This window comes from Wyeomyia smithii, chromosome 1 (assembly GCF_029784165.1).
Source record: "Wyeomyia smithii strain HCP4-BCI-WySm-NY-G18 chromosome 1, ASM2978416v1, whole genome shotgun sequence".
NCBI lineage: Eukaryota > Metazoa > Arthropoda > Insecta > Diptera > Culicidae > Wyeomyia > Wyeomyia smithii.
Genome location: NC_073694.1, coordinates 171833273 through 171854805, shown reverse-complemented (window position 1 = coordinate 171854805; position 21533 = coordinate 171833273). Strand labels below are relative to the sequence as shown.

The 21533-nt window shown below is 39.1% G+C and overlaps 1 protein-coding gene across 5 annotated transcripts in view; it reads left to right on the top strand.

The window, feature by feature from the left end:
* The window catches only part of LOC129731610 (uncharacterized), a 43224-nt gene extending 29067 nt beyond the window's left edge, over positions 1 to 14157 (top strand). For 4 of the 5 annotated variants that reach the window (XM_055691758.1, XM_055691750.1, XM_055691741.1 and 1 more), the window contains exons 6-12: positions 9086 to 9204; positions 9273 to 10176; positions 10222 to 10352; positions 10406 to 10577; positions 10638 to 11024; positions 11086 to 11401; positions 11464 to 14157. In XM_055691758.1, coding sequence (XP_055547733.1) covers positions 9086 to 9204; positions 9273 to 10176; positions 10222 to 10352; positions 10406 to 10577; positions 10638 to 11024; positions 11086 to 11401; positions 11464 to 14134 — 4700 coding nt within the window. In that variant the 3' untranslated portion in view covers positions 14135 to 14157. The remainder of the gene's footprint in view (positions 1 to 9085; positions 9205 to 9272; positions 10177 to 10221; positions 10353 to 10405; positions 10578 to 10637; positions 11025 to 11085; positions 11402 to 11463) is intronic. The other variant, XM_055691767.1, reaches the window with a different exon arrangement.
* Positions 14158 to 21533: the final 7376 nt, after the last annotated feature.

Sequence of the window (21533 nt, the reverse complement as noted above, 5' to 3'; positions counted from 1 at the left end):
GCGAAATTTTGACTTTTTATGCGCAATTCGCCTCTGAATCAAAATTCAATGATTTGTTTTTTTTTTTGCAATAAAATGTTCGTTGTTCTTTCAACATCTACAATTTTTTTTGCAGAATAATCCATGTCTCGAGCATAAACATTTTACATTTCTGATGTTTTCGTAGTTTTGTGAATAGTTACATATACGGCATTCGATTTACTTTTGTACTTTTGAATTTGAATTTGAATTTTATTAGAGAGCTTTTAACCAGAAGGTCATTCAGTTCTTAATCTTACTGTTACTTTTTCACGTTAATCCAAATAAAATATCGATTAAGAGGCAGCTTAAGCATTAAAAATCTTTTATTTTCTTATTTTCTACGAAGTGTTGTGGATTAAAAAATGGCGACTTCCGGTTTCAGGAAAATGACCTAAAGTGATATTTGGCCAACAATTTCAATACTTCCGAAAGTGGAACTCCATACGTCATTTTATAGCGATGACACATGTTTTTTTTTCATTAAAATGTTAGTTAACGTTCAGAAAAGACATTTGAAGAAAAATAACAAGTATCTGATTACTAAATTTGAGATATTATTCACAAAACTACGTGAAACATGGAAATTTATGACTTCTAAAGTGATATTTGGCCAACAATTTCAATACTTTCGAAAGTGGAACTCCATACGTCATTTTGAAATCCAATGACTTCCAGTTTTTGTAAATCAGCCCAAAATCACAAAAAAACAATCCAATATGGGTATTTCCGTTCTGCGCGTTCTCAGAATATTGAAGTAGGGTATCGAACGTCTTCGTCAGTGGTTTTCTTCGGTAGTTTTTCTGCAGCAATCTTATGCAAAAAGGGGCCGAAGAAAACCACTGACGAAGACGTTCGACACCCTACTTAAAGTGATGATGGAAGTATAAGATGTGAATTATATTTTTGAAGTGAGTTGAGCTAATGCAGCAATGAAATATAAAAAAATCTATCTTTGAAACCTTTGATCCCGAGCATCGCCGGGAACGTTCAACTAGTTGCAAATATTTTTAGAACCAGAACTGTCTATTTGACCGGCGTGACGTCTTCGACCAAGTTGTAAAAAAATAGAGAACAAAAATTTAATCATCATTTTTTTTTTAAACTTTTATTTAGTGATTTTGAAAAGTCTTTTTTTTGCAAATATTTTTTTTTATGAAGGGTAGCTTTCATGAAAAAAAATTAGCTAAACATTGATGGTTGTCTGTTCATGAAAAAATAAGAAATTAAAAATTTAAAATCGCCCATTTTTGGATTCAATGAGGTTTCACCTTAATGACAACAGGGACAAAATAAAGTGCCCAGATCAGTAGTATAGCCAAACTGAAGGCAAACAAGATTAATTCAATGTTGAGTATGGCCTCCTTTAGCTTTTAACACCTCCTGTAAGTGCTTCGGCATACTTTCAACAAGATTTTTCAAGCGTTGTGGGTCGAGTTTTTCTCACACGCGCTCCAGGGCTTCAAAATAAGTTTTTTTTTATTAGTTACACCAGTTTGATCGATCTGCGCATCCAGGATGGCCCGCAGATTATCGATGGGGTTCAGATCAGGATTTATTGGGGTCCATTCATGAGATGATGCGACAGGAACGGAAAAAAGGGAGGGATACCCCGAGGATTTCCCGCAGGATACTGAGTCGTACTCAGCTGTCATGATTCCATCTATTTTCACCAAACTGCTCCACAATAGTTTTCCAGTATTTCCGCGGCTTATCGGCGTGCTCCTTGGCGAACTTGAGACGCTTAGCTTTATTCACCTTGCTGATGGAAGGCCTTTTCACAGCCATTTTGTACGGAATAAAGTTGGAGGTCCTCTTGTATCAGTCGGACCGTAATTTTTGAGTTTTCCTTCGCCTCACGAATGGTTTTCTTGTTCGTTCTGGTATCTGTCTTGCGTTTTCATCCTTTTTCTGGGCGATCTACCACCGATCCGAACGTTTTCATTTTCTTTAAGACTTTCCCGACCGCTGCCTCGCTGATTTTGTATTATTTGGCCACTTTCCGGTGCTAATGGCCTTTATTGACATAGCGAGCAACCAATTTCCGGATGCACAACGGAATCGTACTGCGTTTCCCATATTTTATAACTTTACCGAATGCAGACACGGGTACAAATGCTCCAGAGCCAAGCCAGTTGTTTATGAATCGTCAAAATACTTACAACAAACAAAATTAAGGGGCTTTACGATGGAAATTCATCGAAATTATATCCATTTTCAGAGCGGGCACTTTATTCTGTCACTTTTTTTGGAATAAAAAACTGTTTTTTTCTATCAGAAAAATTTCTTTTATCAGAACATAATGGATAAACTTAAAAACTCAAATCTTAAAAAATGTTGAGTCGACATACTAATTAAGTAAATGCCTTTAGTTCTGTCTGATTCCCAATGACAATTTATTCAGTGTAACTCAGTCTCTTATATCTAAATATCGTACATGGTCCGTTAGCGATTGCTAAAGTGAAACACAATATCATTGTTCCGAGTGCTGCTACGCATTTCAGTACAGGCCTATACTGCCCTCCCAAGCATAATTGTCCCAGCGTGCATAAGATTTGTTTAGAACATGGGACTACTATGATTGGAACGGCAGTAAACAGCGCGCAACTCGGCTATAGACTATCTCACCGAATCCCTTTAACCTCACTTTTCTGACAGTTAGTGGTAACTTTGTTTACGTTTTGGACTTTGTACTTTTTTCTGATGGAGCAATCGTGCGCGTAGTGGATATGCTGCTCAATTTATAATTGTTCTTAGTGTACTGGCACCTCACGCACAACATTTTAAGGGCATTCTGATCACAATTGAAAAGATCTGCTATAATTGGGAAAAAAACTGCATCACCCGGAGGTAAACAAAGTTACCAGTAGCCGTCAAACTCAGGTGCATGACGTCACCGTGCGATGGTCTATACAATTTGTCATTCTATTGTTGAATCCTTCCAGCTTTCATTAGGGCGGTTCATCTATATAAGGGGGGTGCAGAAATTGATAATTCAACAAAAAAAAAACATTATAAGTATTGATTACGAAGGAATGATTACGATGTGTTTCGTATGTCCCTTTAATTTAATGCTCCATCATTTCTTTGAAAAATGCATTTGTTTGCTAGCTTAAGAAAATAGCTAGCAGACAATATACGAAAATAGCATTTTCAGTCACAAAACGGTTCTATAACGGTCAAAATAATTTAATGCTCATTTAATGCTCTTGAAAAAACTTGATTTTCATGATAATTTTATTGATTTTGTATAAATTTCTCAATAATATTATAATAATATGATAATACATAAAAAGCTTCAATTTTTTCAAACATTTTCCTCTGAAAACAATCAGAATCCTTTTGATACGATTAGATACCAATTAAATGCTCCCTGATATGCGAGCAGTTTCAATAACTTAGGTGCATTTTTCATTAAATATATTTTTTTCAAAAATATCGTTCTGCTAGCTTAAGAAAAAAGTTAGCAGAACATTGGCCAGAAACAGCATTTTTAAGCAATAAACTGTTGTAGAATGGTCATAATAATTTAATGCTCATTAAATGCTCTTGAAAAAACCTGATTTTCATGATAATTTTATTGATGTTGCATTAATTTTTCAATAATATTATAATAATACGATAATACATGAATAGCTTCAATTTTTTCAAACATTTTCCTCTGAAAACAATCAGAATCTTTTTGATACGATTAGATACCAAATAAATGCTCCCATTTACGAGCAGTTTCAATAACTTAAAAAATCAAATTAAAATTAAAATTAAATTTAAAAAATGTAATTTATTTTATTGAGATTTGTTTGCTGTCTCAATTAGGACTTATCATTACTTTACCTGAACATTATGGATGATATGTGGTTTGTCAAAAAATTTCAAATTGTTAACCTCAGTGCGGTTAGCAAAACAAAGCCTGGGTGCTACATTCCGATTCGGAAATTGACATTCTGTTTACTATACAAAGACTTCGCAGCCGACTGTTTTAGTGTTGCGGGGCTAGCGCTACGATCTTACAGACACTAACAGTCTCTCCCAAACCGAGACTCAAACTTACACGACGACTTGCTTGTTAGGCCAGCATCGTACGACGAGACCATCTGGGAGATAAGTCCGGTTAAAATGAATTAAATAATTAACAAGGGAAATTCCAGCTTTCTGACTTTTCTCGCCTCATGATTTTCGTTTCATTAGGTATGCCAATTAATTCTGTTGGGGTAAGTTTGATGATCGGTGGTTGAGCGGTGATGATGATCTCATCAACGGTTTGATCGTTGGTGAGACCTTTCAAGACAACCTCGACCGGCTTGGCGTTCTTGATGTCATAGGTTAAAAATTTGTATATCTTATTAGTTTAATACTGAACAAGACGATTATAGCCTTTAATTGACTCAGCTAATAAGCATTCGCCGCTAATAAGCATAAGCAGTTGATGAAACAAGTGACCAAATAGTACCCAACAAATCGAAAAAAAGGGCCAACAGTTGTTAGAAAATAGCCAGAGAAGTTATTGTTATTGAAAAGGATACGGAATAAGGGATTGGGCGATCTACAGGGAAAGATCAATCTTCAGGATCGATTCAGCTGAGCGGTCCCAGATCGATCCATCTAAAAAATCGCAGCTGCAGGATCTATCTCTGTTGAATCGATCTTGCAAAGCATTTTTTTTGAGCGCTGTGAAATTCACTGAACCAAGCGCCATTTTTTTAATTGAGTTAAGTATTAACACCAGTGTACGTGAGAATGAATAATCTATCATTCATGAAGAACAGAAGAAAGTATTCAATTGGTATCTAATCGTATCAAAAGGATTCTGATTGTTTTCAGAGGGAAATGTTTGAAAAAATTAAAGCTATTCATATATTATCATATTTTTGAAAAATTTATACAACATCAATAAAATTATCATGAAAATCATGTTTTTTCAAGAGCGTTTAATGAGCATTAAATTATTATGACCATTCTACAACAGTTTATTGCTTAAAAATGCTGTTTCTGGCCAATGTTCTGCTAACTTTTTTCTTAAGCTAGCAGAACAATATTTTTGAAAAAAATATATTTAATCAAAAATGCACCTAAGTTATTGAAACTGCTCGCATATGGGAGCATTTAATTGGTATCTAATCGTATCAAAAGGATTCTGATTGTTTTCAGAGAAAAATGTTTGAAAAAAATGAAGCTATTCATGTATTATCATATTATTATAATATCATTGAAAAATTTATGCAACATCAATGAAATTATCATGAAAATCAGATTTTTTCAAGAGCATTTAATGAGCATTAAATTATTTCGACCATTCTACAACAGTTTATTGCTTAAAAATGCTGTTTCTGGCCAATGTTCTGCTAACTTTTTTCTTAAGCTAGCAGAACAATATTTTTGGAAAAAATATATTTAATGAAAAATGCACCGAAGTTATTTAAACTGCTCGCATATGGGAGCATTTAATTGGTATCTAATCGTATCAAAAGGATTCTGATTGTTTTCAGAGAAAAATGTTTGAAAAAAAATGAAGCTTTTCATGTATTATCATATTATTATAATATTATTGAAAAATTTATGCAACATCAATGAAATTATCATGAAAATCAGATTTTTTCAAGAGCATTTAATGAGCATTAAATTATTTTGACCATACTACAACAGTTTATTGCTTAAAAATGCTATTTCAGGCTAATGTTCTGCTAACTTTTTTCTTAAGCTAGCAGAACAATATTTTTGGAAAAAATATATTTAATGAAAAATGCACCGAAGTTATTTAAACTGCTCGCATATGGGAGCATTTAATTGGTATCTAATCGTATCAAAAGGATTCTGATTGTTTTCAGAGAAAAATGTTTGAAAAAAAATGAAGCTATTCATGTATTATCATATTATTATAATATCATTGAAAAATTTATGCAACATCAATGAAATTATCATGAAAATCAGATTTTTTCAAGAGCATTTAATGAGCATTAAATTATTTTGACCATTCTACAACAGTTTATTGCTTAAAAATGCTGTTTCTGGCTAATGTTCTGCTAACTTTTTTCTTAAGCTAGCAGAACAATATTTTTGGAAAAAATATATTTAATGAAAAATGCACCGAAGTTATTTAAACTGCTCGCATATGGGAGCATTTAATTGGTATCTAATCGTATCAAAAGGATTCTGATTGTTTTCAGAGAAAAATGTTTGAAAAAAAATGAAGCTATTCATGTATTATCATATTATTATAATATCATTGAAAAATTTATGCAACATCAATGAAATTATCATGAAAATCAGATTTTTTCAAGAGCATTTAATGAGCATTAAATTATTTTGACCATTCTACAACAGTTTATTGCTTAAAAATGCTGTTTCTGGCCAATGTTCTGCTAACTTTTTTCTTAAGCTAGCAGAACGATATTTTTGGAAAAAAATATATTTAATGAAAAATGCACCTAAGTTATTGAAACTGCTCGCATATGGGAGCATTTATTCGGTATCTAATCGTATCAAAAGGGTTCTGATTGTTTTCAGAGGAAAATGTTTGAAAAAATTGAAGCTATTTATGTATTATCATATTATTATAATATTCTTGAAAAATTTATACAAAATCAATAAAATTATCATGAAAATCAAGTTTTTTCAAGAGCATTAAATGAGCATTAAATTATTTTGACCGTTATAGAACCGTTTTGTGACTGAAAATGCTATTTTCGTATATTGTCTGCTAGCTATTTTCTTAAGCTAGCAAACAAATGCATTTTTCAAAGAAATGATGGAGCATTGAATTCGGCGATATGGCATTAAATGAGCATCGAATGAGAACTAAATTTTCATGCTATTAACTCTTTGTTCTGCTGACTTTGTACTTCCAGCTTAAGGGACATTGTTTCCGTTCGAGTTTAACCAGAAAAATTAAGGAAATGGAAAAAAAAAAACTGTATGGGATAGAAACGGGAGGGGTGTCGAACCATCATAAAATATTTCTTACTCCCAAAAACCCCCACATGTCAAATTTGGTTCTTGATTAGTTCTCGAGTCGTGCAGAAGAAATTTGTGTTTCATTTGTATGGAATCTCTCTCTTCCCTTCCTAAAAATTCGACATACAAATTATCACGCCTCAGTTCAATAGTTTCCAAGCAGTGCTGATAAAAGTCATTTTCCCCAGCAAAATTCTTCGAAAATTACAGCCAATCATTTTCAATTTTAACTTCCAATGATCGCAGCACTCTTTCAAATACACTAGATTTTCTTCCTAGTAACGTGCTGTTATACGCAGATGAAATAGATCGCGCGCATCGTTCACGGTTACGGAATAAAATTTGACGACAAAACCAACCAAATGATCTTCACTTCAAAGCGAAAAAGAAAAACAAACAGTCCACTCAACCAAAATGAACCTCACCGAAACACTTTTTCACTGACACTGACCGATGCCTTGACAATCTTCGTTAACTGATAAACTGATTTTGTTGGCTTGCTTTCATCGCATGAAATATGATGAGGTGTTTTGACAGTTCACTTCCATGCAAAAAGCGGGAAGGGAGAACTCTGAAAGGATTTTGAAAAAATAACGTTTATGGATGCTTTTTTTCACTTTCACTCAAGAGTGTCAACAAATATCAACCCTGTTTCCAAGTCTATATGAATCAGACAGACAGACAGACAAATTTGCATTTTTATATGTTTAGAAGGCGCAGGAAATAGTTCCAACGTTTGACTTAGGAAAAATTTATTTTTTATTGCACTGTGTTATCTACAACTTTGTCGACGACATCACACCGACCGAACAAACCGTTTACCTTTTCCCATCACTTCATGATCAGACATCCATCATTGTTATATGAAAAAATACAAATTTGGATATTTTTTAATGGAATTGCTCATTGTTAGAACTTCACATTTTTGTCATTTTTAATATTCTTGACTTCCACACTTTTTTAACATTTGTGGTATTTTTGATATTTTTAAAGTGAAATATGAATAAAAAAATGCTTGGTGTTTTTTGATGTTATATTGCGCAGAAATATTAAAAATTTGGAAATCACAGAAATCATTTGAATACATCTTTAACAATGAAATCAATTACCAACAATAGGAACACAAACCTGAAATTGAATGGTGTGCATGGAATTTTTAACGACATTTTAACTTTCGTAGAAGGTAGAACTTCTGTTTTGATTGAATCGAAGTTGATGAAATTTATCAAGACTTACGGAACGCTTTCATACCTGCTATGAAAACCTCATTTAGAAACACACAGCATCGACACTACTGTACAAGTAGTTCTCAGTTCTCGATTTGAGGGGGTTTCACGCCGGTTGTTGAATGATTATTTTGATCCCGGTGAAATCATTTTTCTCCAAGGTCAACTTCGATGGTGTAGATCCAAACATCGTCTGCCGAAACGGCTGATCTTTAATCACAATTCGTCTTTAATTTGCCGCTAGCTAGAGGAGAGCGCAAAGTGTGCATCCGCTGCCAGGCGGCAAAGCGATCCGCGACAAACGTTCGAACCAGCAGAAGAGTTGTACCAACTGGGCTGCTCTGAATTTTGAAAAATTGAACCGAAGCAATCGGGTTTTCTTATTTTCCCAGCAGCTCTGATGCGTTCTGAGTTTTATAGTTTGTTTACCCGTTTATACTTAAAATGTTTGGTTGTGTGTATTTTCGGGTCTTTCATCTTACTCACGATGGCTTGGTGGTGGATTTTTAAACTTCACTTCCCATTCGTTTAAATTTAGAGCTGCCCTTTGCCAAAAAAAGGCGAAAAGTATACATGCGAGCTTAAGCCAATCTGAGTCATATCTGTATCAGTCGAACACACTGATGGCCATCTCATTTCTGCTGCTTGAAGGCAACGCGCCATATTGCTCCCTACGACGACGGTGAACGTAGGGTCATCGGCATGCATTCATCTGAGAGTCAATTCGGCATTACCACAAATAACCAAGCACCCGCTCGTGCTTCGGTGCGCTTGCTTCGATGTTACTAAGATTAAGATTTAGACAAATGAGGAAAGAAATTACCTAGTTTGAGTAACGATGTATGAATTGTTACTCGTTACTTTGCATACTAACTTGTCACTATTTTCAGCGGTCAAGCGGGACTCGGTGAAGAGTACAGATCAGTCTCGGACACATGATGAGGAGTCACGACGCAGCAAATCATTGGACGGTGAGGCAATTTTGGACCCAATACGGCAATTGGACAAGGTATGGTAGCACAACATCCTCCCCCAACATAATATAACTTCAAACCCTAATTTTTCCTAATGCAATAGAATAAAAATAAATCCGCCTGGAGCAAGGTGAAGGGAATCGTCAAAAATCATCGGGGATCACTCAAATCGAACGGGTCGCGCAAAAATGTGAAACCTTCGAACAGCGTTGGCTGCAGCCGGGAAGCAAGTCCGTGCGATTCGTTAGAAGCCAGTGAGCTGCAGAGGGATCGTTCGGATTCCTTTTCATCCAATCAGACTTCTCCTGGCAACAGAAACAATACACCAACCTTTTTGGCGCTTCCGCCTGGCGATAATAATAGTTGTCCGAATTCACCGTGTGGATCACTGCCCGCAACTTTTTCCAGTGACGATAACGATTGGAAGTCGGACAGTAAACTTGGTCGTTCTGGCAGTGGAGAACGCGGATCCGGTGCGACGGGTGCTGCCAAAGAATCCACAGTAAGTCGAAGCTCGCGTAAAAGCCGACATATACCTGAAATTGAATCCGTACCTGAGGGATTACCTATAGATCCCAAACAAAGCAGTATTTGTAGCAAACCAAGAAAATCGCCACCCAAACCACTAAGTCTTAGGCAGGATTTTCAGGACACTGAAGGGATCGCCGATCAATCCCTTTCCTCACCCGGATCTCAGCGAGAGCCGTCCAAGAATTCACCGAAGAGGAAAAGTCATGGCGGAGACGAAACATCGGCTCCAGAGAGTCCTTCAAAGATGTATGATTTTTTCGAAGCGGAAACAGAAGATATTTCTAGTGAAGATGTTTCGGATCAAAATACTCCCCACAGAAGATCCTCGCCTAAAACGAAAAACCTACTGCGACAGCGTGAGGAAATTGAACAACGCTACATGGAGCTTCAGAACAAACTGCAACGGGAGTTCGATGCCAAGCAACAGGAGTGGGAACGCCTTCGTCCGGCAGCTCTTCTACTTACCAACAGTCCTAGTAAGCAACGTCGCTTCGATAGACAGCAAAAAATATAGTTTTAAGTTTTTGTTTTAGTAAACCAATATCTGAGAGACGACACTCCGCCTAGCCCGAAGCGAGAACAACAAGCGCCCATTGTGGAGGAAAATCTTTCGCCAGATTTTAAGAAGAAACTGACCGAGTGGCGAATCAAGGTGAGTTTGTTAAGTTGTACTGTGATTTTTTGGACTATCGGAAATTTTTACAGCATCAGCCGCAAACCAAACCCATCATATCGAAAGATTGGCCTGTCGATGGGAAAAAGAAAACTGCCACGGACTGGCAACTCTGGAAAACCGGTCAAGTTAAACTGGAAGGTCAAGGCCTTACGCAGCTGCCCAATGCAAAAGATTTGCCGGAGGATTTCCAGAAAAAGCTAAGTGAGTTGTAAGGGGTGTAGTTAGTTTTGTCTGTTAGTAACACGTTTGCGTTTTTTGTAGCTGAATGGAAACAGATGAAAGCAGCAAATAAGGTTCCATCCTATGGTGCACAGAGTTCACAGTTAAGTGATGCCTCAATGAAGAGACAGCACAGCAAAACTACCGGCGCAACGGCGAAAAAATCAAAACCTATGGAGGAGCACAGGGGCGAGGGTTTGTCAAAGCTAAAAGCGCTAGTTAGTACCGATCCACCTAAAAAGGAGCTGGTCGTTCAAACAACAAAAGGGTTCATTAAGTTCGAAGGCATTTCACGGAAATTCACCCGACGCTTGTTCGAGTGGGAAAAGGCGAAGGGAATTGGACCAGAATCATCGACAATCGCACTATTGCATCCGGGTTATGCTCCAGTTGTAGTGGAAAATAGTGGTGATGTTTTCGAAACAAAACGTAAGTTCCAACTAGTGGTGAACATAAGATACGCATTAGCTAGTTTTTTTTCTATTGACAGGAGAAAAATCACCCGGACTTAGTCGATCGTTGTCGATGGACAGCATTTCGCCGAATCCTTCGGCTCCGTCGATTTCACATCAGCCTTCCAGTTTGTCGTTGAATGACGCTGATGAGCGGAAGGAAAATGAAGAAAAGGACTCAGTTACCAACCGAAGGGTATCGTCCAATCCAGAACTAGAGCTTTCGGTGGAACGAGAAGAACCGCGAGCAGTGTTGGTGGAGGTCGAGGAGGATGTGATGGAAGTCACTGATCCACTAACGGGTTCCGTAACTCGTTCTACGGTGGATCGTGCTGTTAGGCAGAACGAAACAGAGTGAGTGTTCTATTTTGTTTTGCAAAGTCTCAATATTGATCAGTTTTTGTTTTGTATTTCAGAGCTGACTATAACTCGAGACAATCCAGCAGCAGTGGCACAATCCTGAAGGACTCCACCAAACTACTGATACGCCTCCGTGAGCAAGATTCTGTCGATCGAGATGAAGTTCGCCGACTGAAGATAGTTCTACGGGCGCTGATTGCAACGTTACCAGAGTTCGTTGAATCTGGTTCTCGTGATAGTATTGCATTTTTTGCTTACATGAAAGAACTGGCGCAAGACATTCTGCGTTACCTGAATCATTTCGAGGACGGTTCGCTCAAGCATGCCAGTGATGTTCTGAAAAATGTTCAGAGTATCAATTCGTACGTGGCAGATCTGAAGAAAGCGCTTCACTCGTACATGAAGTATGCCTCTGCTGTTGCCCGAAACGATGAGGAAATCCCGCAGATCAGTATTACTCCAGCATATGGAGTGCAGGCAACAAGTTCGATACAAAGATCGGACGATGGTTTCCGCAGTATGGCAACAATTAACGTAACGCCCACATTCGTATGTAACGCAGTGAAGGTTAACATCGTCGATAACAGTATTGCTAAAACACGCCAATTTCCTATAAGCTCCGAGTCAGATCCAGTTCCGCTAACTTCACAATCGCCGGATTCTTCTACCCACGTGGAGGGAGCAACCGTGATTGAAGATAGATCAGAGAGTAAAAAAGTTGCGCGCAATCTGAGTAATGGATCGAGAAAGAAAACTAGAATCAAACGTATGGGTTCCCGACAAAATAGCAAAACTGAAAGTGACAGCGATGACAGTCCGGCGAACTACGTTTTGGAGGTACCAAGGAAAACGAAGCGCAAAACAAGTCGGGCGAAAAAACCTTCCGATTCAATGGAGAAGCTAACCCAACCACAGCAAACAGATGAAATAGTCTATGTGTTCAAGATCAAACAGAAGACAGAACCACCGGAGAAGCCGGAATCGATGAATACCGCAGTTGTTACGGCAGAAGACATTGCATTACCTCCAACAGAATCAGTGCTGCCAGAGAACGATGGTAGTTCGAATTCTACTTCGAATTGCACGACAAACGTGTTAGTGAAAACTAAGCGTAAAATTTTCACTGCTGTCGAAGGGGATTGTTCAAATAATGGCGCCACGAGTGTGTCCCCTGCTGTGGTAAGTCGTGAGATTGAATCATCCAGCACTTCCGATCGTAAGGATCAACCCGAGCTGTCGAAAAGTGAAGCGAGGATCGTAACGAATTTGCCCCCGCTGCCACAATCTCCGAGTACTCAACGGAGACTGGAAATGCTGAAAAACAATACTGCCAAAGAACTCTCCCCCAATATTCGATTAATGGTGGCAAAGTACAATCAGCGATTATCTTCGGAACGAACGGGTAATTCTCCGGTCAGTTCGGGGTCATGTTCGCCAGTAGCCTGGAGATCACCGGTTCTTGATCGGCGAGTGAAAAAGCAAACTGAAAAATACCAGGAAAGTATTCAACTGTCCAAGTCTGCCAGCGCTGGAAGTATTCGTAAATCACTGAAGCAACTGGAAGCAGCTCGAGCGGCTGCTGGTGAGGCCAGACAGGATACCGGGGATAGTAGCAAAGTGGTGAAGTCTTCCAGCACCGGAATGATTGAGTCAAATCGAAACAAACCCAAAAGCTTAAACGAGGAGGGTGATAACAGTGATTCGCCAAAAATGACATTTCTTGCTTACGACAGTTTACGCCGTAAAGATACACTTTCACGGATGGAGAGAAAAGAGATGGAGCAAGAGAGTATAAAAAAGATGGAGACATTGAAGAAAGAACGGCTGTATAGAAAGAAAACGGAATCTCCAAAGGGTACCGGTATTGGTGCAATTAGGAAAGTTTCAAGAGAAAAGTACACAAGATGTCGATCGGTTCCCGGAGAAAATGTTTCAGATGAAAAACCTCCTAAGGTAGGCGAAGGCAAACCACCAAGCCCCCGGTTGACTATGAGAAGAAAGCTTTCCGAACGAGAAACGACACGCTCGGAACCGACTACTCCACTTGATGAGAACAGAGGTTTGGCAAACATGAGTCAGCGAGCCTTGAAACTGAGGAAAGCAAAGGAAGAGTTTCTAAGAAATTCTTCTACAGCAGTTAAAGCCGAGCAGCGTCAGCAAGTGTGGAATAATCGTATCAGCCAGATAAGTATGGCGAGCACTAGTAGTGCAGATGATGCGCTGCTGTTGAAAAGTGCCAGTGCTGGTATATTGGGTGAAGGTGCTAACGATGGAGGTGACAGCCAGCAAGAGAGTGCATTCGAGTCACTGCCGGGTGCTTCGTCGGGTATGTTAAGCATCGGGGGGGCTACCGATGAGCTTTCGTCGAGGTCTGCCAGTGCTCACAGCAGCCGATTTGGCTTATCGAACCTGGCGTCGAAATTGAGAAGAGTTAAACTCAGAAGAAGCAGCAAGGATCTCAGTAAGATGCAAACCATTTCCACGCTTTGCCGGCAAAGTCTGATGGTGGACATCAGTGGCGAAGCGATGAGAATGGGTAGCGAGCAGAACCTGGGTCAGAGCGATGCCAGGGGTGGGGTCACTGGTGAGTCTTTGAAAAAGTCAGGCAGCGTACAGGCTATTTGCAATCGGTTTCGCAAAAGTCACGAACGAAGTGACGAGCTGAAAAAAAGCAGAAGTCTAGGATTTTTGGAACCAGAACGGAAGGGTTCTCAGCAGTCACATTAGCTAGATCGGCAAAATCAATAGTATTACAAAAACAAAACATGAAAAGTAGAGAGGGAGCATTGCAATTCGAATTTATATGAACATGTTGGTGTAAATGTTTTAAGTTCCAGTATTTTCGTGTGCATTTTATTTGCACTTCTGACGATCTGTGACACAATGTCTAGCGGATGCGGCTCACACAGTCTGTCGTAGATTTGAACATTTGCCTGTATTATAGATCTGAATAAAAACGAGTCAATTGAGTAAGAAAACAATAAATATAGAGGAATCAATTACTTTGTATTAATTTGTGTGGAACCTTCATGTTCTTATCTATCACTCATGTAGCCCAGGGGAATCAACCTGCAATCGGCTTCCCGTACGTTCATACCTGTTTGCCTGGCTTGGGCTGAAACTGTCTTCACTACGTTGAATATCGATGCAGACGCAAACCCGTAGCGAAACATTCATTCTCCAATCTCCCCAAGTTATCGAAGTTACATACTTATCAATATATAGTACATAAATTTATCATGCCTAGTTATAAACGCACGGAGGTAAAATAAAACTCATCGGCGAACAAACATTTCGAAACTACACAAAATTCTTACCCAAGTAGCCATAAAGTTTAGACTGTTGCCCGTTATCGCTCCACATAGTATGGTCAATATTGATTAGCGTATAGCGCACCTCAGTGATGAATACTCATGAAACTCGGTGTAAGCTAAATTGTGACACCTAGTTGGCAAAATCAGGTCAGATTAGTTCCAGGCCATCTACGACGGTGGGGTCAAAACGTATTTTTCGACTGGTAGTTTTGTGAACAACCAAAACCGCTTCAACGATTTTCAACTGCAGTAAACTATGGATATTTTTTTATGTGTCTGCGATGTCAACCTTTGAGCAAATATCGAAAAATAACGCAAACGGTGTGACCGATAGATAAGATAACGGGCAGAAGCGATGATTCCCGTCTACATATTTCCTCAGGTGGGGGTTTTTGGGTGTGGGATATATCACGGACCGGTACGGTTACACCGTAACTGGTACACCCTGTTGGGTGAAGCAACGAATAACTGAACGGGAGTTAGGATGTTGTTTTTTTGTGTTACCTTTCGGTTTGTTTGCGCTTATCTTTTCCAGCTTTGATGGATTATGAAGTTTTTATTGACGAGAGTTCATTTCTGGAAAGTAACGTAATAATACCAACGCCGAAATTTGATGCAAAAACATAATTAGGAAAATAATTCTTAGCCTTAATTTCGCAACATGTCGATGCTTCTGTAAGCAATACACTTTTGAACACGATGTGAAATCAGAGATCAATGCTGCCGGAGTGCACTTCAATAGGAAATTGTTTTTGCAACAAGTGACAATAAAATTAGTCAGCACTTCTTGAAAAACATTCTTATCAGTGTGTTTTCTCTGTGTGCATGCTATGCGTTCAACCTGTCATAATGGCACGATTTTTGCAAACACTATGATATAAATAATTCTTTCATACATCGAATGGTTGGAACAGGTTGGAACGAACGAAATAGCTATTTTTTGTAACAATAAATTACGACACGGTTCACTGTCATCATCGTTCGGTGTTATATTTTGCCCAAACAGCGGCTGATGCAATGAGGTAAGATTAACGAGTGAATCGAAAAGTTCCTTGTGGTTTTGTAAAAAAAAAATCCAGTCAAAAATTAAGCTTGGATAAATAATCGAACAATTTCAAAATCCAACAAATATTTAAAAAAGTATTTAGATGCACCAAGACCGTCATCGATTAGAAATTGGGTCAGAATACGTGACACGGATCACTAAAAATCGCGATGTCTTTTTTTTTGAATATGTATTAAAAACTTGAAGAGTTTCATTCGAGAACTTGATTTTCTAATGTTTATTGAATTTGAGTGAGTTTTCTAGTTGTTATTGTCATTTGAAATTTGGGTAAAAATAAAAAATAGACATCTCTTAAGAAACACTGCATCGAATTTGATGAAATTTTCAATAATAATTAATAAGTTTTTTAAACGTACACGACAAAAACCGAACAGCGTGATCTAATCTATTTAATCCAATTTTTAAAAAGACGTGCAAATTAGTATAGTTACATTAGTAACATGTAAATTCTTATGTGAACGAATAGAACTGTTTTTCAGTGACACTAAGAACAATATCTGCAACGACAGTGACTTTTTTTTTCAATTTAAACGTACCGTCATCCGGGGTGAGATTGTGCCAAAAAATGATGCTTTTTTGTTCTCAAGCTTGTAACGCACATATTTAAGCAAAGAATTCGATCCAAAATACACCAATGCATTCTAGTATGTTTTGTTAACAACTACAACAAGTATGGTTAAGTTACAATAACCTATAATTTTGCTAAAAATACATGAACTTTGGCTCAATCTCACCCCTTCTATGGGGTGAGATTGTGCCAAAAACAAAAAGTTGAATTTAATACCTGTTAAATGGAAAGTAGTATGTCTACGAATAATCGACATGACTAACATGATAAAACAGTAAGTATAGGGACAACCATAAACAACGTGGACTATTAAGGGGCTTTAGGGGGTTGATCAGAAACTATATCTCATATGAATTATAGAAAAAAGTATGGCAGGATCAAATTGATACATAGAGTAATTAGTTATGAGAACGTGGCTTAAAAACAGTCTCTATACACATAGTGGCGTTTCCAGGTAGCCTAAAAAGGGAAAACGTTAGGACATGAAGTTTGAGAAGACTTTTCGTTTCAATTATTATGTGTTGACAACTGTATATTCCATTGGAGATCTCAAAACCTCTGGAAACGTACCCACAACCCTCCTTCTTCACATTAAAAGTCATCAGTTTATATAGAATCGGAGTATAAAATTTTGTTACATTCCATAAGTAATATCAATCATTGAAAGTTTAAATCTAACAATTGAGAACAGTAAGCTTCTTAAGCTTTTAGTCATTAATTCAAAGAATACCATAGCTAGACAACATACCTTATGCTCATGGGCGCAACTAAGGAAAATTTCTAGGGGGGGGGGGGGCTAGTTTTCATACACTTCATTTAAAAAAAATAGGAAAAAGAGTTACAATGCGCCTATTTAAAAACGCATAAAGTAGTGTCGTAACAGAAGACAAAATCACTTCAATCGGGAATAAATCTCCGAAGATGTATTGAATATCTTGACCATCTCTTTCAGCTGACACTAATTCGATATTGAGGCGAACTAGGTTTGGTAAACGGCTGGGCAGTGCGTACCAGCAGTACACCCGTGCTAGTCGGCATAAAATAGATCCCAGTGTGGTCCAAGGCACAATACCATATTCTTAACTCCACGTGGAACCGACTGGAATACGAGCAACCATGAGAAGATTGAGGAACCGGTGGGAACTTGGCTGACAGGGAAGCGGTAATTGTTCTCTTTGGAGAGCAGCTTGTTTGAGCGTCTGTTTTCCAGGATGGGGGCGGCTCGAACAGCGACTGATCCGAAGTGGACGGTGAACTATGAAAAGCGGTTCACGCCTTTACACCCAAGACGGCGGCCCCGTCGCGAGACTAGGTATCGCAGCCCTAGTAAAGCAGCATGCTAAAATAAACATACTACGAACAATCAAGAATTGAAAACGAACCGGAATTACCCGCAATGATCTAGTGACGAAATAAGGCCGACGATTAGAAGCACGGTACATGTAACAGTAGATCGCTTAACGCCTCGGGTGCCGACCGGATCCTGCTGCATCAGCTAGAACTTCACCAGTTCGGCATCGTTGCGCCGGTTCTACAACTACACCATCCTCAATGCCTACTGCCCTCTCGAAGGACGTCCCGATATAGAGAAAGAAACGTTCTACGCACAGCTGGGGAAACTCTACGATAGCTGCTCACGTAGAGACATCAAGATCGTAATTGGGGACATGAACGCTCAGGTCGGTAGGGAAAACATATATAAGCCGGTGATTAGCCCGCACAGCCTGCACACCGTCACGAACGACAACGGCCAGGGATGCGTCAACTTCGCAGCTTCCCGCAGACTGGCAGTCCGGGGAACCTGCTTTCCCCAAAAAGACATCCACGAAACCACCTGGAGATCACCTGACCAACGTACAACAAACCAAATTGACCATGTTCTCATCGACGGCTCTTTTTCCTCAGACATACAAACGTACGCACCAATTGTGGGGGGGAGGGGGGGGGTTATTGGCATGACTACTTCGATCGAGTCTAGTGCGACGAAGTAAAAAGTTGACGATGTAGCTGATACGACCGGTAGTTCTCTACGGAATCGATACATCAACGCTTCTGGCCTCAACGCTCTTGAAGTTTTCGAACAGAAGGTGCTGCGGACTATCTATTGTGGAATACAGACAGACGACGGATAATGGCGACAGTGCATGAACCATGAGCTGCACGCGCTGCTTGGAGAGAACCCTGTTGCACAGCTGGCGAAAGTCAATAGGTTGCGGTGGGCCGGTCGCGTCGTAAGGATGCCGGACGATGATCCTGTGAAATCACTTCTCTTCAGCAACCCTGTGGACTAGGGGGCGCAGCGTGCGCGATGGCTCGACCAGATCGAAAGAGACTTGCGGGTGATGAGACGTCTGAGGAACTGGCGAAACACAGCCCAAAACCGAGCAGCATGGCAACAACTCCTTGATACAGCACGAGCCACCACGGCACTCGTCTTATTAGTAAGGTAAGTAAGAGAGCTAGGTTTGAGAATCGATCCTGGGCACAGTACTAGTTCTCAGCCAATGAATGATGACTTCTCAATTTGTGTTGATTTTGATGCTCTGATAGGAAGTATGGGATGTATTTATATTGACTACAATTATTCTCTGGGAAATTCTAGGGGGGGGCTTAAAACTTGCTAAGGGGGGCTGCAGCCCCCCCGTAGTTGCGCCCATGCTTATGCTATATGGAAAAAAAACATACCCTATGTAAACAATGCATATGTTTTGGTGTATACTGATATAATTTTGTCGTGAATGTGAATTCCGCACACTGTGCCGTTCAATATAGCTTGGCACAATCTCACCCCAAAAGGGCTCGAAAAGTTTACAGTTTGGAGAAACATTATTTTCTGAGCCGGCACAGGTTCAATGCATAATATTTTCTCAACACATTGGAGACAACATCCTCACGTACCAACTGAGCAGTAAGTTGATGTGATTTCTTGATCGGGTTGGTTTTCCTGGGACATTTTTGGATAACGTTATTTGCGCATGTTTTTCACCCTGTACTTTGAAAAATTCTTTAAGCGAAACAGTTCACTGATATTATCTATATTCCATTTTAAGTTGTGAATAAATATGTCATGTTTCATAAAGTATTGAATTTGAGGTATTAGGTTTTGGAAATCTCAAGTAATTTAACATACAGACATTTCCCGTTTTGGCTCAATCTCACCCCCGTGGCTTAATCTCACTCCGGCAGACGGTAGACAATAACATGACAACAAAACGTAGAGCTAATACTCCTTGATAAAGACAAAATAAATTGTCGAAACGTTGGAGAAGAAGTAGCGACATTTTCGTTTTCCCAATGCTTGCTGACTGATGAGCCGAGAATCCCTAATACATTATTTTATTTAACTTTTTTTTGTAGAGAAAGCAGTTTAATGTTGAGTGATAGCAACAATTCGCCTCCTCTAAGCAACATCGTCAATATTGTGGTTTGTAGTTGTCTACTGAGTAAAGTAAATGATGACGCGCGAAAAGGGGGCAAGCGATGGAAAATAAATAATTAACTATTTCCCCAATAAGTATATTTTTCAATCGTCAACTCCACATTTACTGCTTGAAATAGAAATATTGTAACTATGTTTATCACAAACAACAAGTCTTTCATGCAGTTAGATACTCTATTTAGTTGGTGATGCACTGCTATTATTTTGTTTTGTAATGATTGTTACACAAAAACGCCATCATTTTATTAAAAAATATGATTGCATCGCAAGCTTTCCAATCTACGGGGACAAAACGCCTCAGATGCAGTATAATATGCCCCATACAATAGCTTCATATGCCTCTACTCCTCTACAACAGTTTAGCACGCGGAGTGAAACAGCAACTTAAAGTCTCAGAAGTAAACGCTAAAGCATTGAACATATCAGCCCGGCTAAAGTGGGGCATACCGCCCGGAGCTTTAGTGTAGCAGAAAGCATTGAATATTTTAGCAAATTATACAATTTCTACCGTTTTTTACTTGATACAGCTGCTTATAGGTTCACTTGAGATATATGAGTGCAAATACCAGGTAATAAATTTTATACACTATCCGCAAAACTTTACGGAAACGCTGCAAGACATCAGATCTGAGGGAGCTCAGAACAAAATTTGTTTTTGTTTATTTTTTGCTGCTAGTGACAATTTTCAAACTTGCATAGTTGTGCCCCGGGAAGGGAGGAGGGTGCGTTTCATACATGCTTACCCTACCTTCATGCACACTGACAAAACTACCCATGCATGCAACATCAATCAAAGTAGCCCATGAGTCAGTATAAAAAATTTGACAGCTATATCAGTCGAATTCTAACCGTGATGACAGAAACAATGAGGCTATTCTGCTCAGAAGTGTGCCGCGTCGAAAATGGACACTGTGCGGCGTTTTTTGGATGCCGGATACGCCCGTTCCGGCATCTACAACTTCTTGGCACTTTTGGACAAAGCATCGAAAGAAAGGCCGGTTCCGGACGTCCGACGACCCTGGGCGACAAGAAACTCCAAAGTAGCAACATCGTTGAGTGCACTTGGCCGGGAGGTCGGTGAAACCGGCCAAATAGCAAAAAAGTACCGGGCAAACATAGACATACATGTAAGGAAGCGGCAGTCCCGTACACTGGCCTCGGAGCTGCACGCAATGACGCAGCGACAGCGGCAGAATAAGTGGGTCAAGTCGGTTTTTCCAGTGAATCGCGACGTGGCGGTGGTGAGGGACGACTATCTCACCCTGGATGGAAACAATTGGCAGGGCACTTTGTATTTTACTTCCCTCACGAAGGAAATGAGCTCCGAAGCGAAGTTCATTTCACACACCAAGTTCTTCTAAAGGCCTAGAGTTAAAGTTTGGCCGACTGAATTTCCGTCGATCTGGCAGCCATTCTAAAATTTCAAAGAACTAGCAACATTGCAAAAAATAAAAGTCATTACATGACTACTCGTATTTTCAGTTTCATAGTTTTTTGTTTCAGTTTGTTTTGCTACATATAGTAGTGAAAAAATGAAGTACTGTTTTCTATTTTGTTCAAATCGAATATCACGAAGTTCTGAAAACCTGAGCTATTTTCGATTCACCGCCAAAAAAATGGCTTGAGTTTTGTGAATTACCGGAGGATATTTTAATAACAGAAACAACACGTCTTTGTAGCGTGAGTTTGGCGTTTTGAAAATATCAATCCGAATAAACTTTAATCACGATGATTTATGC